The following is a 13,682-nucleotide window of genomic DNA, read 5'->3' on the forward strand; positions in this document are numbered from 1 at the left end:
GGATCGCCCGCAGCTCCAGAAGTTTGATTTGGAGCCGTGACTCCGCCGGAGACCAGAGGCCTCTGATCTCCGCCTCTCCCATGTGGCCCCATCCCAGGAGGGACGCATCTGTCACCACTTCGTGCTCCGGTTGGGGAAGGGAGAGAGATCTGCCGCTGACCCAATCGCGGTTCGTGAGCCACCACTGCAACTGGCTTGCAGTGCCCTCCGAGATCAGGACGTGGTCGGACAGGTTGCCCTGATGCTGTGCCCACTGAAACTTCAAGTCCCATTGCAGAGCCTGCATCCGCCACCTGGCGTGATGCACCAGAAGGATGCAGGAGGCCATCAGCCCCAGGAGCCGCAGCGTCAACCTGATCGAGACTCGGGATAAAGGCTGAAAGATCGGAATCAGAGCCTGAATATCCTGAATCCGCTGTTGGGGGGGGGATAAACCCGAAACGGCGCAGAGTTCATAACCTCTCCGATGAAAAGGAGCTTCTCAGAGCGGCAGAGGTGTGACTTCGGCATGTTGATGGAGAACCCCAGCGAATGCAGGAGGTTGGCCGTAGTCTGGAGGTGGGAGACGACTGTCTGGGGCGAGCCCGCCTTCAACAACCAATCGTCGAGATGGGGGAAGACTGAAACCCCTAATCTGTGCAGATGAGCTGCAATCACCACCATCACTTTCGTGAACACCCGTGGGGCGCTGGTAAGGCCGAAGGGGGGCACGGTAAACTGAAAGTGCTCGTGGCCTACCGTGAACTGCAGGTAACGCTGGTGGGCCAGAAGGACGGGGATGTGGAAATACGTGTCCTGCAAGTCCAACGCTACCATCCAGTCTTCTGGGTCCAGGGCAGCTAGGACCTGAACCAAAGTCAGCATCTTGAACCTCTCCTTCCGGAGGAAGCCGTTGACGCTCCGTAGGTCCAAGATAGGGCGTAGGCCTCATTTGCCCTTCTTGGGTACCAGAAAGTAGCGGAAATAGCAACCACGTCCTACTTCTGGCCCAGGAACGCGCTCAATGGCCCCCTTGGCCAAGAGAGCAGTAACTTCCTCCTGCAGAAATTGCAAGTGATCCCCCGACATGCGGTGGTACAGCGGTGGCATGGCTGGAGAGGTCACCTCGAAGGGGAGGGAGTAGCCCCTTCGGACAATTTTCAGCACCCACCTGTCCAACGGGATGGTACCCCAGTGGGGGAGGTGATGGCGGACCCTGCCCCCCACTGGCGACGAATGGGCCTGAAATGCCAGACTAGGAAGGCTTAGAGGCAGATGCTGCAGGGGCGGGAGTGGACTGACCCTGCCGGTGTCCCCTGGTACCGCCACGGCGATAACCACGCCCCAGACTGCGTTCAGCCTGGGTTTGCGGTCTGTGGCTGGCTGGACGTGTGGGGGTGCCCCTTCCTTGGCCACGAAAGGAGCGAAAAGCAGAGGTTTGCCTGGCGTTGGCCTAGGCCAAAGGACTTGGCCATAGCCCTGGAGTCCTTGAAACGCTCCAGCGCACTATCCGCCTTGTCGCAAAAGAGGCGACGGCAATCAAAGGGCATGCCCATGAGGATGGCCTGGACATCCCCCGAAAAGTTGGAGGACCTCAGCCAGGCGTGGTGACGAACTGCCACCGTCGTTGCAATCGCCCTACCCAGCGAGTCCATTGTGTCGAGTCCACACCGTATTGAGTAGCGTGCTGCATCCCGCCCTTCTGCCAGGGCTTGGGCAAGCTTTGCACGGGCCTCCTCCGGCCACTGTGGCAGCACCTCCGCAACCGTATCCCACAGAGAGTGGGTGTAACTGCCCAAAAGGAAGGCGGTGTTGACAGACCGCAGACCCAAACTCAAGGAGGAGAACAGTTTCTTTCCAAACTGATCGTACCTTTTGTATTCTCGATCCGGAGGAGCGGTCGGGAATGCGGTCTGGCATGTAGAGGGCTGGATCACTAGGCTCTCGGGGTGGGGTGAACAGACAGGAAGCTAGGGTCGCCCGGAGCCGGGTGGTGGTGCGGGCCACGTTCCGATCCACAGGGAGGCCTGTGGAGGGCTTGGACCAGGTGCCCAACAGAACGTCGGTAAGGGCTTTGTTGAACGGCAGTAGAGATGCCGAGGAGCTTGCCTGCGGTTTGAGCACCTCAGTGAGGAGGTTAGTGCTCACGGCCATGACATGGAGCTCAAGAGCCAAGGCCTTGGCAGCCCTGTTCAACACCACGCTGTAAGCAGCCCCCTCCTCCGTAGCCATGGAGGGAGGAGAGACGAATCCAGTGTCGGGCGAAGTGTCCAGACCACTGGCCTCCCCTAGCCCGCCTGCCCCGTCCTGGCTCAACTGGCACTGCAGTGCCAGAGGGTACTCCGACCCTTCCCAGTCTCCCTCGTCATCCATCTCCTGATAGTCAGGGAAAAATGATGGAGCCTGGTCGTAGGTGAATTGCTCACCCATCTCCGGCGCCAGACCCGGACCGGGGCTGGGACTGGGGACGATGTCGTCCGGGGACGGCGTTGTGTGCGACACCCTCGGAGTCGGCGCCAGCGGAGGAGTTGGAAGGTCGACTGCCGACGACCCGGATCCAGGCCTGGATCCTGCGGGGCCCTGCGGCGTCGGGACCGGAGTCGAAGACGGCGTCGAGGCCGAAGCACCCGACGGCACCAGGGCCCGAGCCGCCGGCCCGCTAGGGCTCCCAGACGGACCCGCAGGGCCCGAAGGCGCCTCGACAGGGTCCGACGGAGGGAAGTGAGTCCTCATGGCCACAAGGAAGTCACGTATCTCCTCCAGCGTCGCGTGCAGCTCCAGGGACCGGCGGGTGTGGAGCCGGACGCGGCGCTGCGGCTCCGATGGAGCCACGTGGGCAGTGTCGCCCGAACGCCCAGCCGCGTCGTGCGAGCATCGTGGGGAGTCGGAAGAGCGATGACGGCTCTTCGACTTCTTTTTCGAGTGCCTTGACTTACCTGAGGACTTGGAGCCCGACAAGTGGTGGTGACTCATCGAGAAGCGATGACTGCGGCTCCGAGACCGGTCCCTCAACTTCTTCCTGCCGGAGCTCGACCCGCTTACGAGACCGCTCCCCTCTAGCCTTCGAGGTCAAGGTCCGGCAGTCAGGGCACGACTAGTCATTGTGGTCGGGCGCGAGACAGTACGGGCACCGACGGTAGGGGTCGGTCACCGACATCAAGCGGTGACAGTCCTCGCAAGGTTTAAACCCAGGTATCCCAACCGGCACCGCGAGCCGAAGGTCGACTCGAGAAGTGATCAAAAATGTTCAAAAAAGTTAGTCAAAAAATGACTGAGTACTGCTCTTCCTGAATCTGCGCTTGCTGGCACGTAAAAAACAAGAACTGACGTCAGCTCGCGAGAGCGGCGTCTAAGTACTCCGACGACGTCATCCCGGCGATCACGACGCTGACGACGGACGCGGAGCCGCAGACGACGCCTAGTGACGCGCAGGGGTACTGCTGACGAAAACTTTCTGGATCCAGTCTGACGTCTGGGGATATTCTAAGGTAAGGAATCTAACACTAACTAATGTTTCTTACAGATATATCGTTACCGAAGGTAAGTAACTTGTGCGTTGTGCAGAAACCTCATATCTGCAACTGATATTTCTGACTGTGTCCATGCCACTGCAGAGTTTGAGGTGTTTTTTCAGAATTCTTATCAACTGAATATGCCCTGAAATGGTTAGAAAACGTGTTATTTTGTTTATATTAATAACTCCTTTGTAGTAAAAGGGTACTGTATCGATCCTATTAAGACTATTTAATTGAGAGTGGTTCAGGTCTCAGTGTGCGATGACCACAGCAGCCGAGCGGAGGATAAAACCTATTTCGGCTTTGAGAAAGTGTCAGAGGCTGTAAAGAGTGAACAAGGTGAATGCTGTATTATAGAGTGCATCAGAGGCTTTTTAACACAATGGCAGTCAGTGCAAATTACTAGCACATCTATAGATTTAGTGACACCGTGGAATAAGTATAAGTAGTGATGGAGATTGAAAAAGGCATAGGCCGCCGCAAAAGTGAAAGTGATCGCAATCAAGCACGGCAAGCGCTGTGCTTAAGGAGCATGACGAGGAAAGCCATATGGCGTCTCTGCTCCTAAGCGAGTGCCCGCGCACATGCACGCAAGCTGAAGGCCGGCCATGGAAACATTTTTTGAAGCACTTACTAAAAGTCTCATCAGACCAGCGCATGTGCTGGGTCAGGCGAGACCTAAAAACTAGACAAAACAAGCAGAGTATCTTTAAAGAAGAAAGGTCAAATATTTTATATCTGTTAAGAATGGCATCACTCTATAGATAAAAACCTTGTTTTCCTTAGACCTAGCTCTCTATTATTTCATTTACTGAAGAATATATATATATATTATATATATGTGCGTGTGTGTGTGTGTGTGTGTGTGTGTGTGTGTGTGTGTGTGAGCGCACATGCCACAAGGAAGTTGTTAGGTTGTCGAGGGATAAATGTTGATATAATTCATGGAAATATAGTTTTGGATGCTTCAAACAATTCCTAGGGAAACTGTTTTCTTTCTAAGAAAGATATAAAGCAAGCAAGCAAGAGGAGGACTGATCAACAATAGATGCTGGTTCACCTCGTAGAGCAGGAATAGGTGAACACAGGAATTTTGATGAATTCATGGAAGTGTCTGTTCTAGGAAAGAGGTTGGTACTCTTTGGAGAGGAAGAAGACAGTGAAAGATCTGTAAATTTGACCAGATATTAGGGCAGTGTAAATTAAATCAACCTACATAGTGCTGATCGCTTAAGATGGACTTGGCCCTAAAATAAACATTTCCAAGCAGACCCAGACCTGGAACTTGCAGAGAGTTGCTACATGAGCCTTTCAAAGGTTGTGTTTGATAAAACTATGGCAGTGATAGCACTTGAGAGTAACATCAGAGCCAAAGATCTTCGGTCATACCATGTTTGCAAAATGATTGACCTTTCAGACACTAAGCTGGGTAGAAGGAGGGGGGAGAGGCAGTATGTATATTCAAAATCTCTCTCTTGTGTTCTTCCAGACCCAGAACGTGATGTACGACATGGTCTCCGAGCTGCAAGAGAGGAACGAGGACCTGGAGAAGCGCATCGGCACACTGGAGACCAAGATAGACTCTTTGAGCGTGAGTCTCCAGGCACTGCCGGGGCTGATCACGCACGCCATAAGCCAGCAGCAGAGGGAGTTTGCCAGGAACCAATCACAGAGGTTCTACCCTGTGTCGAATAGTTCAGAGCGGTCATGGACTCCGACGCGGAGGCGGAAATCGCCCTCCACGGCGCCACACACCTCCTCGGACAGTGGATGAGCCTGGGAGCAGAGAAGGATCGTGGGGACCTGGGCACGGACAACATTCTGAAGAAGAACAAAACAGAAACAAACAACTTGCTTTTAGCCATTGTGTGGCTGAAATTGTTAGCTTTTTTTTGTAAAGCCCTGTATAGTTAACTCACTGGGTTCAAGATTCTGGAGTGAAGTTATACATAGAGATATATGTATTTTTTTATTTTATGGCTGGAGTACGGCAGCTGCCAGTATATTAGCTCTGGGCAACCCCCTTTTTTGGGGGGGTGGGGTGGGAGCCCGGGAAACAGTATATGTCTGACGGCATATGAACCATGGTGCAGCTGGTCGGTGGCGGAACCCTGCGGCTCCTTCTGTGGGAAGGCCAGTGCCGCGGGGCGCCAAGCCAGCCGCAGCGCGACGTGCATGGCGCCCAGAGTGCAGACCGTGAGGCTCCATGATGCCCCCTATGCTGGAGGGTTCGAGGAAGTGTTCTCCATCTTTGAGTTCAACTTTTTCCTCAATTTCAGTGTCGCCCCCTAATCTATTTTGTTAACAAATTTAGTTATGGTCCTTTCATGGGGGAGGACGTTTTCCTCCCTCCCCCAAAGAAAAAGATGTCTTCCTAAGACGTACTCTTGTTGACAAGGGATGCTGGTCTTTGTATGAGCGATCGCGATTGACCAGTGGTGGCTGACTTTATGTGTCATCCCGTCAGAGGAGGAAGAAGGCTACATGGGTTTCTATCAGGATGAAGGGTGATATTTTTGTCTCTTACTAGAAGCCATGGTCAGGCCTGGATGAGGTTTGTATAGGAAGCCACCAAATAGATACAGGCGGGTGGCATCACCCATGAACTGAGGAGAGATTTGGTTACCTTCGTAGGAGAAACCTTCAAGGTCAGAAATCTTAGTGGCCTTATGAGGAAGAGCCACCAGGGAGACAGGGTGGGTCGCCTTCAAGGGAAATACTATAAGAAACCAAAGGCTATGCAAATGTAATGGAAAGTTCCAGGAGATACATCAAAGTTAAGTTTTAGGACAAGTGAAGAGGTGGTCAGTTAAACAAAACATACCTGTCAATGAGTCTTAATGACGTAAATGTCAGGGAAGAAAGCAACAGAGAATTGTGTATTCCGACAAAGGCAACATAACTGTGTCCTTTGTACGCGTGGCCCTCAGAAGGGCAACGTGTCCCTTTCTGGAAAAGGTGAGTGATGGGAACCAGGGAAGGGAGTGATACCGGGAAAACTATGAAGGTCTAATAAATCCACACTTCTGGTGGGGGTCCTGTTTGCATGGCATGTGCCAAAGAATGGCCCAGGTGTTTAGAGTATGTGGTCGCATCTTGTAAGGTGGTTAGGAGGCAAACCTTTATAGCCTTATAGCTCCTCTGGGAGTAATCCGGGCGGCTAACCAACAAAGCAGCCAATGTATCAATCTCCAAAGCATATGGTGTCCTCCCACCAGAAATAATTGGTGAAAGAGTGACTACATCAATTAGTGGAAATTCATGATGTAAAACATGGAACTACCTAAACATCTACTCAGCCCGACTTGTGAATCGGTTATGCTACACATAAGCTGTCCCTGTGAGGAACAGGGAGGAGGCAGGCGCTTGCCTGTGCTTAGAATCAAAAACTCCCAGACACTGTGAAAACTGTGATGCAAACTAGACCAGTTCACTGAAACTATATGAGCTGTGTAATGATGGCCTTATGATATGGAACTGCACATTTGGAGGCAATGGGGAGGGGTGAGGCCGCAAGTCGCAGTAACTCCAAAATTAAATTCCAAATGCTTTTTTACAGAAACCCAAGATTCCTGGCTAAAAACCTTGACCTCTTAGGCCAGTCGAGTTGGTTTCTGCAGACAGACTCACAGAACATGGTATCTGTGTTATTGGGTGCATGCATTGTAAAATTGGTAGCCACACCAGGAATGGAGCATGGGACATTTTAGTTACATTGTAACTATTACGTAGCCAAGATGTATAGATTGTCATGACATCAACTCCAATTACCTCTATGCTATGCCATAAACAGCTCATGCCCTCCCTTATTTTATTTCCAAAGAGATCCCTCAAATGTCCTGTTGTCTATGGTGGGTGGAATGTTCTTTGAAGAAGTGTCACCTACTTACTTTGTTTGGCAACCATGGGCAGATTGAATATTGAATTGGCAAGTTAAAAAGTTCCACATATTTGTGACTACTAGTGAATCCAACTTGATGGCAGGGTCTACTTTATGGGTGACCCAAGATTTTCTCATCCTTGAGTATGCAATAAATCATAACATTTCTGGACATAATTAAACCAAATGCATACAAGTTGCTTTTTGTGACTAGGAAATGATTGTTTTCAAATGTGAATCAATACGATGCTGATTGTTAAAATGGAAAATGGTTTGACTTTGATTTGAACGGTCGCCCTAAAATATATATTTTTTAAAGAAATATGAACGGGAATGGTGCTCAACCAAATAAAATTCGCTTCTAGATCTTATGGCAAAGACATCTGGGATTTAAAGTCTGATAGTCTCAGAAACATCCCAAAGGCCTCTGATGTCTTTTATATTTTTTCTGGCTTCCAAGCCGCTCATGTCATGCACCCGGGACAACAGGTTTGAGGGTGAGGTCACCTTGTGATAATGTCATTGCTTTATAGTATTGCAGACTCAGGAAAGGACGAGGAGAATAGGAATTTGAGGTGGAGTCCAAATTCAAATTATCCAAATATTGTAGTTCATATTTTTGTTTGAATACATAATTATTAGATTTGGCTACTACAGAAGCACATTCATTGAATCAGGGCTCCTAGGAGAGCATCGATACAGACTAATAAATAATTAAAAACTCGTACAGCTGCTTGACGGATAGTGATTTATGAATGAGTCATTGGTCAGTCACAAACATTAAGATCACAGAGATTCTCTTTAGGAAGCAGGTCTTGAATTCAACCCCCCGTCCCCACTCATGTGCCTTTTGATAATTCTTCGTAATGATACATTTATCATCCGTAAAATGTATTTTAATTTATTTATTTTATTTAAGAAGTTTTCTATAGCGCTAGCCAGGGTATCAGAGCGCTTTACAGTAGGTACAGAATGAATAATCATCAGATATAGAATAGAGGGGAGACATATCCACAGAGGAGCGCAAAAATGAAAGAGCAACACAATGTAGTAAATGACATTTTGTCTTCAAGGATCTTCAGAGTCTTAGAGCTGGAGCGGAGCTCGATGATTGTTAATTGCTCCCCACTATCCATTTCCAAAGGAGTGGTTGAGGAACAGGGTTTTGAGTTGGCTTTTGAATTCTACAAAAGAGGGAATGGTTCTGATATGAGGGGAGATGGAATTCCAGATTTTGGGAGTGCTTCCGGTGAAAGATCGATCAGCAGTTTTTTTCTTTCTGGTCTTAGCTGGGATGAGTAGAAGGGAGTTTGAGCTTCTTAGGTTCCTGGGCTGACCTGCTTTTATGAGTTTTTTCGCCAGGTAATCTGGTTTGCCGGTGTGAAGAGCTTTATGGGTGAGGCAGGCTGTTCTGAAGTGTGAGAAGTTGGCCTGATGTGCAGTGCTCACTATTCTAGTGATCACTATATATCAGTCCAAACGACCCTTATTGATGATTGGTTGTAAGTCAACCTTATAGACCAGCTATCCTAGTAGCATGGATACGAGCAGTCTAAGGCTAAGACTCTAGAGGGCGTGTTAAGCCAGCTGTTTTACCATCACATTACCCCTTGAACACCCAGTGAAAGGACACCACACAAGTGTTATGAAAATAAACAGTGTATTTATTAGAATCACTACAACCCTGTACTCTTTATGAGGACAGGGTGCTAGGCACACAACAAAACTCTTACGAAAATACTTAAGTTAGCACGTTATACACAAATGCCCGAGGGGCACGAAAAACCATATAGTCTAAAAGTGGAATGCGAATTACTAGCAGGTAAGTAACAGTACTAATAGGCTTTGGAATCGCTAGGACTTGACTAGGGAATCGTTAGATTACTTCTAGGAGACCTAGGGGACTCGGGTGCAGAGTGTGCACTCTCACGCGGGATGCGGGACAAAGTCTATGGAGGCTAGTAAAGGCAAAGTTAGTGTTCACGGGCGAACCCGACCTGGTAGGAAGAAAACGACAGTGGATCCTGACCCTAGGATAGTGAGGCTATGCTGGGACACCGAAGTGCCGAAGTTACCTAGCCCAGGGGCTGCAGCTGCATAGGTCTGAAAAGACGTCGGGGATCTCGTTGCCGGACCAGGAGCCTGGAAGAAGGAAGTTGCTGGCAGGCGACCAGTGAAGGAAAGTTCGATGGATCCAAGCCTGGATCAAGGAAGAAGAAAACCTGAAAGCAGAGGGGACCAAGTTCTTGAATCACTAGCCAGTGATTAAGTGGGCACCAGGATGGCACCGGGCGAAGTCACCGCAGTCAGGTGAGTGGGCGCTGCTGGGCTCTGCAGTCTCTCGGACCAGGAGGCGTTGTCGGCGACCAGGATGGAGGTGCGAGCTGTCCCACGAAGGTTCTTGCTGTCGACGTCGCTGGACCCAGGATTGGGCAACAAGTCTTGGCAAATGCAAGGCCCACGCGGTGGACCTAAAATGGCGTCTTGGGTGGACCAGGAGGGTCCAGGGTACTTCTCCGATGGAGGGAAGCAAGGGCCAGTCTGGAGCAACCAGACCAGCAGCAGAAATGTCGTCGGGCGTCGTCGGGAAGGCCACAAGCCAGCGGGCTAGTAGCCAAACAACGCGGTGAGCAGCCAAAAGCAGAAGGGCCCCACGCAGATCGTGGAGATGCTGGGGGGCTGCACTTCGGTGCTGGAGCTGCTCAGGGTCGGGGCTTCTCGGACCCCAAAGCACTCACCAGGAATTCACTCGGCGGGCTTGCTGGAAAGAAGTCGTGCAGTCTTGAAGATGGCCGGTCCCTCGAGGTCTCGTCACACCCACGAATCTCAGCGTGACTGATGATGCAGGTAGAGGTCAGAGGTGCCAGGGAAGCCGGTTCTCGTCGAGCTGGGCAGTCTTGATCCGGAGGAGAGACTTGCAGCAGACCGCAGTGTTCTTAAGATGGTGCCTGCGGATGCAGGGTGACTACTCCTTAGTCACAAGGGAGAAATCTTAGGAAGAAGTCTTGAGTTCCTTTCGTGGAAAGTAGTTTCAGGATTCAAAGATGATCTGATTTGGAAGGGGGCCAGTTCCTACCTTTATCCTGTAAAAAGGGGCTGGCACGCGACTAAGTCCTGCCCTATGGGTGGGACTAGGAGGGGGGTGGTTACACCCACTTCCTTGGCGGGCTTTTCCCCAGCACAGGGTCTGGAGTGACCCTGGAACTGGTTCCAGCCAGCCTATGCACAGTGAGCACCGGGGTGCCACGTGCAGTCACCTTCCTCTAAAGCCCTGCCTACCTACAATACACAAAACCCTGTCTGGGACGGTGCTGGCACCGCCCCTGGCAGGAAACCCTTTGTCCTTATCTCCTGCTCTGGGAGGACTCCCAGCAGCAGGAGGGCAGACTTGTGTCTCGGTGGCAGCATCCATTTTGTGGATGCTAAGGCTCTGTCTGACTTTTAACCGGGTTATAGGTTACATGCATGTCGTGTCCCTCTAGAAGGGTGGAATGCTAACCCCGTCGCCAGAATTGGCGAGGGGTTAGTATTCCAATTCGTATGACACCTTACTCGACATGTTTTGATAAAGCGATACCAGAGTTGGCATTTAACCGCGAGGATTATAATGCACTTAAGAGTATATGGTATGCGATATCATGGAAACGGCTAAGGGATAGTTCCCGAAAGCCGCAGACAGGCTCAGCTCATGCCAGAGCACCATCTCACACGATTCCAAGCACTCTGCCTTCAGGATTGTTAAGGCCTGCCATAGGAGTGACTGATAGGAGATCTGTGTGTCCATTTTAGGGTTAGATATAGGTATACTATATCTAAAGCAAAGGGTGATTACACCACCTTGCCCCAGCTGTCAAGCAGCCAGTTGTGTCAGATTTGGATGGCCAGCCAGGGGTGGCATAATACATGCTGCAGCCCCTGGTAGGCCCTGGGTACACCTATGCCCTGGGTACCTAAGGTACACTGTACAGGGACTGATAAGGTGACTCAGTATCCAATTTAGATATGTACCTAAGGTACATGGAATCCATTTTACAGAGAGAGCAGTAGGCCTGGGGTCCTGAATAGCAGGGCCCCAGGTCAACTAAGTCAGAAAACCAGCAAAACACCAGGCAAAAAGTTGGGGGCAACCATAGTCAGGGATCTACCTTCCTACATAACCCCCCCCCCCCCCCAAACGAAAGGAGATAAGGCTAGCCTTGCCAGGTAAGCCTATATTGCCTGAGTGGCCATATAAGGAAGTACCAGCACTGGCATGGTTACCCCCTATCTCATGGTCCACTAAGCAATCCCTCACCCTAAGGGTGTCTGAGGGTCTCCACCATAGGGAATCTCTACCTGTGGTGTGTTTTGTCAAAGAGAAAGGCTGGTGCTGAGATGGAGTACTGAAGTGAGGCTCCACTAATTTTGGGCTCAGCTTCCTCCAATCATTTTCCACCATAGAGGCCTTTCTTTCCAAGACTGAGTTGTTTTGGGCTCTCAGGGTCAACCTCTGGCTACCTACAGCTGGAGGTTGGGTCCCTCTGTTTGGCTTACTGGAGGGACAGGTCAGGTCTGGGGCCCTCAGGTCCCAAGTGTGGCTGTGCCCAACAGTGTCCATCTGTGGGAGGTCCCTACCTAATTTTAAGGGGGATCCCTCAGGAGTATGTTTTATTTTCACTTGGCTAGGACTACTAGCTTCAGTGCCCTTAATCTGCTGATTGGGGAATTCTTTTGGACAGGGGGCCCTTTGGGGTCCACCACTGGCCTCCCTGACCTCTACAGCCCTGGGCTGACTGAGGCAGGGTAGAGAGGGGCAGGTTACCTGCTCCAGACTGGGTCCCACCTTGGAAGGGTCCACTGACATCAGGGGTTCTGCCAGGCTAGGCCTGACTACCTCTGTGGCAGTTTCTTCACAAGGGGTCAGATCAGTTCCCTGAGGAGGCTGATCCTTTCCTAAAGTCTGGTGGGAGGGAGATTTCTCTTCCTCCTCAATACTCTCTGTCTGAGTGGAGTGATCCATAGTTTCAGGCTTCACAACACTATCCTCTGTCTGAGTTTGAGCTGTGGCCATCACAACTCTCCCAACCTTTTCAGGAGGGGGCTCAGTTTGGGTGTGGGCTGTTACCATGACAGCCTTGACAACCTGTTCTGGGAAGGAAGTTGTCTGAGATTGGGTTGTGACTGGCACAACCCTCCTGACCTGTTCAGGGAGGACATCTTGGACTGGGGCTGTGGCTAACACTGCCCCACTAACCTTACCATGGGGGTTTACCATTCTAGAATGGGTTTCTTGCTCTACCTCAGCCCAGGCTGAGGTCTCTAAATCATTCCCCAGTAGGCAATCTACAGGCAAGTTGGATGTCACTGCCACTCTCTTGGGGCCAGTGACACTTCCCCAGCTGAGATTTACTACTGCCATGGGATGAGTTTTCTTCACTCCATCAATGTTTACCACCTGGTATGTGGCACCAGGTAAAAGTTGCCTTGAGGGGACTAGACTCTCAGTCACCATAGTGATGCTAGCCCCTGTATCTCTATAGGCCTCAACTTTTATACCATTGATGAGGGGCTCCTGTCTGTACTTGCCCAAAGTGTTGGGACAAGTTGTGAAGTTGGCAAACCCCATGCCAGTCTCACAGACAAGAGTATCTAAGTTTGGGGACCTGGTTAGGCCAGAGTCCCCAGGAACTCCCAAAGTAAATGCACCCAAATTCTTGGGGGCACTCCCACCACCTGGGGGATTACTACTAGTAGTAACAGGAGGTTTGGGAATGTTACTTGGGGGTATGTTTTCCTTATTGTTATTCTTTGGGCAACTGCTGTCAGTTTTTAAATGACCCACCTGTTTACAGGGATAACAATAAGGTTTCTTCTGGTTGTTGGAAGGATTCTGGGACCCACCCCCCTCAGAGGATTTTTGGGGCCCTGATGTGGTTTGATCTGTAGATTTATTCCCACCCTTCTCTTGAGGCTTGGTTGATTCCTTTTTCTGGTCACCACCTTGGTTCTTGGGCCTAATCCTGGTTCTGACCCATTTGTCTGCCCTCTTACCCAATTCTTGTGGAGAGGTCAGATCAGAGTCTACCAGGTGCTGGTGTAATAACTGGTTCTGACAATTATTTAAGACTTGCTCTCTCATAATAAGATTATATAATCCTTTGAAGTCAGTAACCTTGCTACCCAGTAGCCAGCCTTCCAAAGCCTTAGTGGCACAATCAACAAAGTCAGACCAGTCCTGAGACTGAGTTTTCTGGGTGTCTCTGAACAGCAACCTGTACTGCTCAGTGGTTAAGCCAAACCCATCAACCAGTGCATTTTTCAGGACCTGG

General features: G+C 50.6%; 1 protein-coding gene across 1 annotated transcript in view; it reads left to right on the forward strand.

Moving 5' to 3' along the window:
* The window catches only part of KCNN1 (potassium calcium-activated channel subfamily N member 1), a 391,559-nt gene extending 383,489 nt beyond the window's left edge, over positions 1-8,070 (forward strand). The window contains exon 9 of the mRNA XM_078669137.1: positions 4,984-8,070. Within this exon, the coding sequence (XP_078525263.1) occupies positions 4,984-5,268 (285 nt within the window). The 3' untranslated portion in view covers positions 5,269-8,070. The remainder of the gene's footprint in view (positions 1-4,983) is intronic.
* The last annotated feature ends 5,612 nt before the right edge of the window (positions 8,071-13,682 follow it).

The sequence above is a fragment of the Lissotriton helveticus genome, chromosome 12, assembly GCF_964261635.1.
Source record: "Lissotriton helveticus chromosome 12, aLisHel1.1, whole genome shotgun sequence".
NCBI lineage: Eukaryota > Metazoa > Chordata > Amphibia > Caudata > Salamandridae > Lissotriton > Lissotriton helveticus.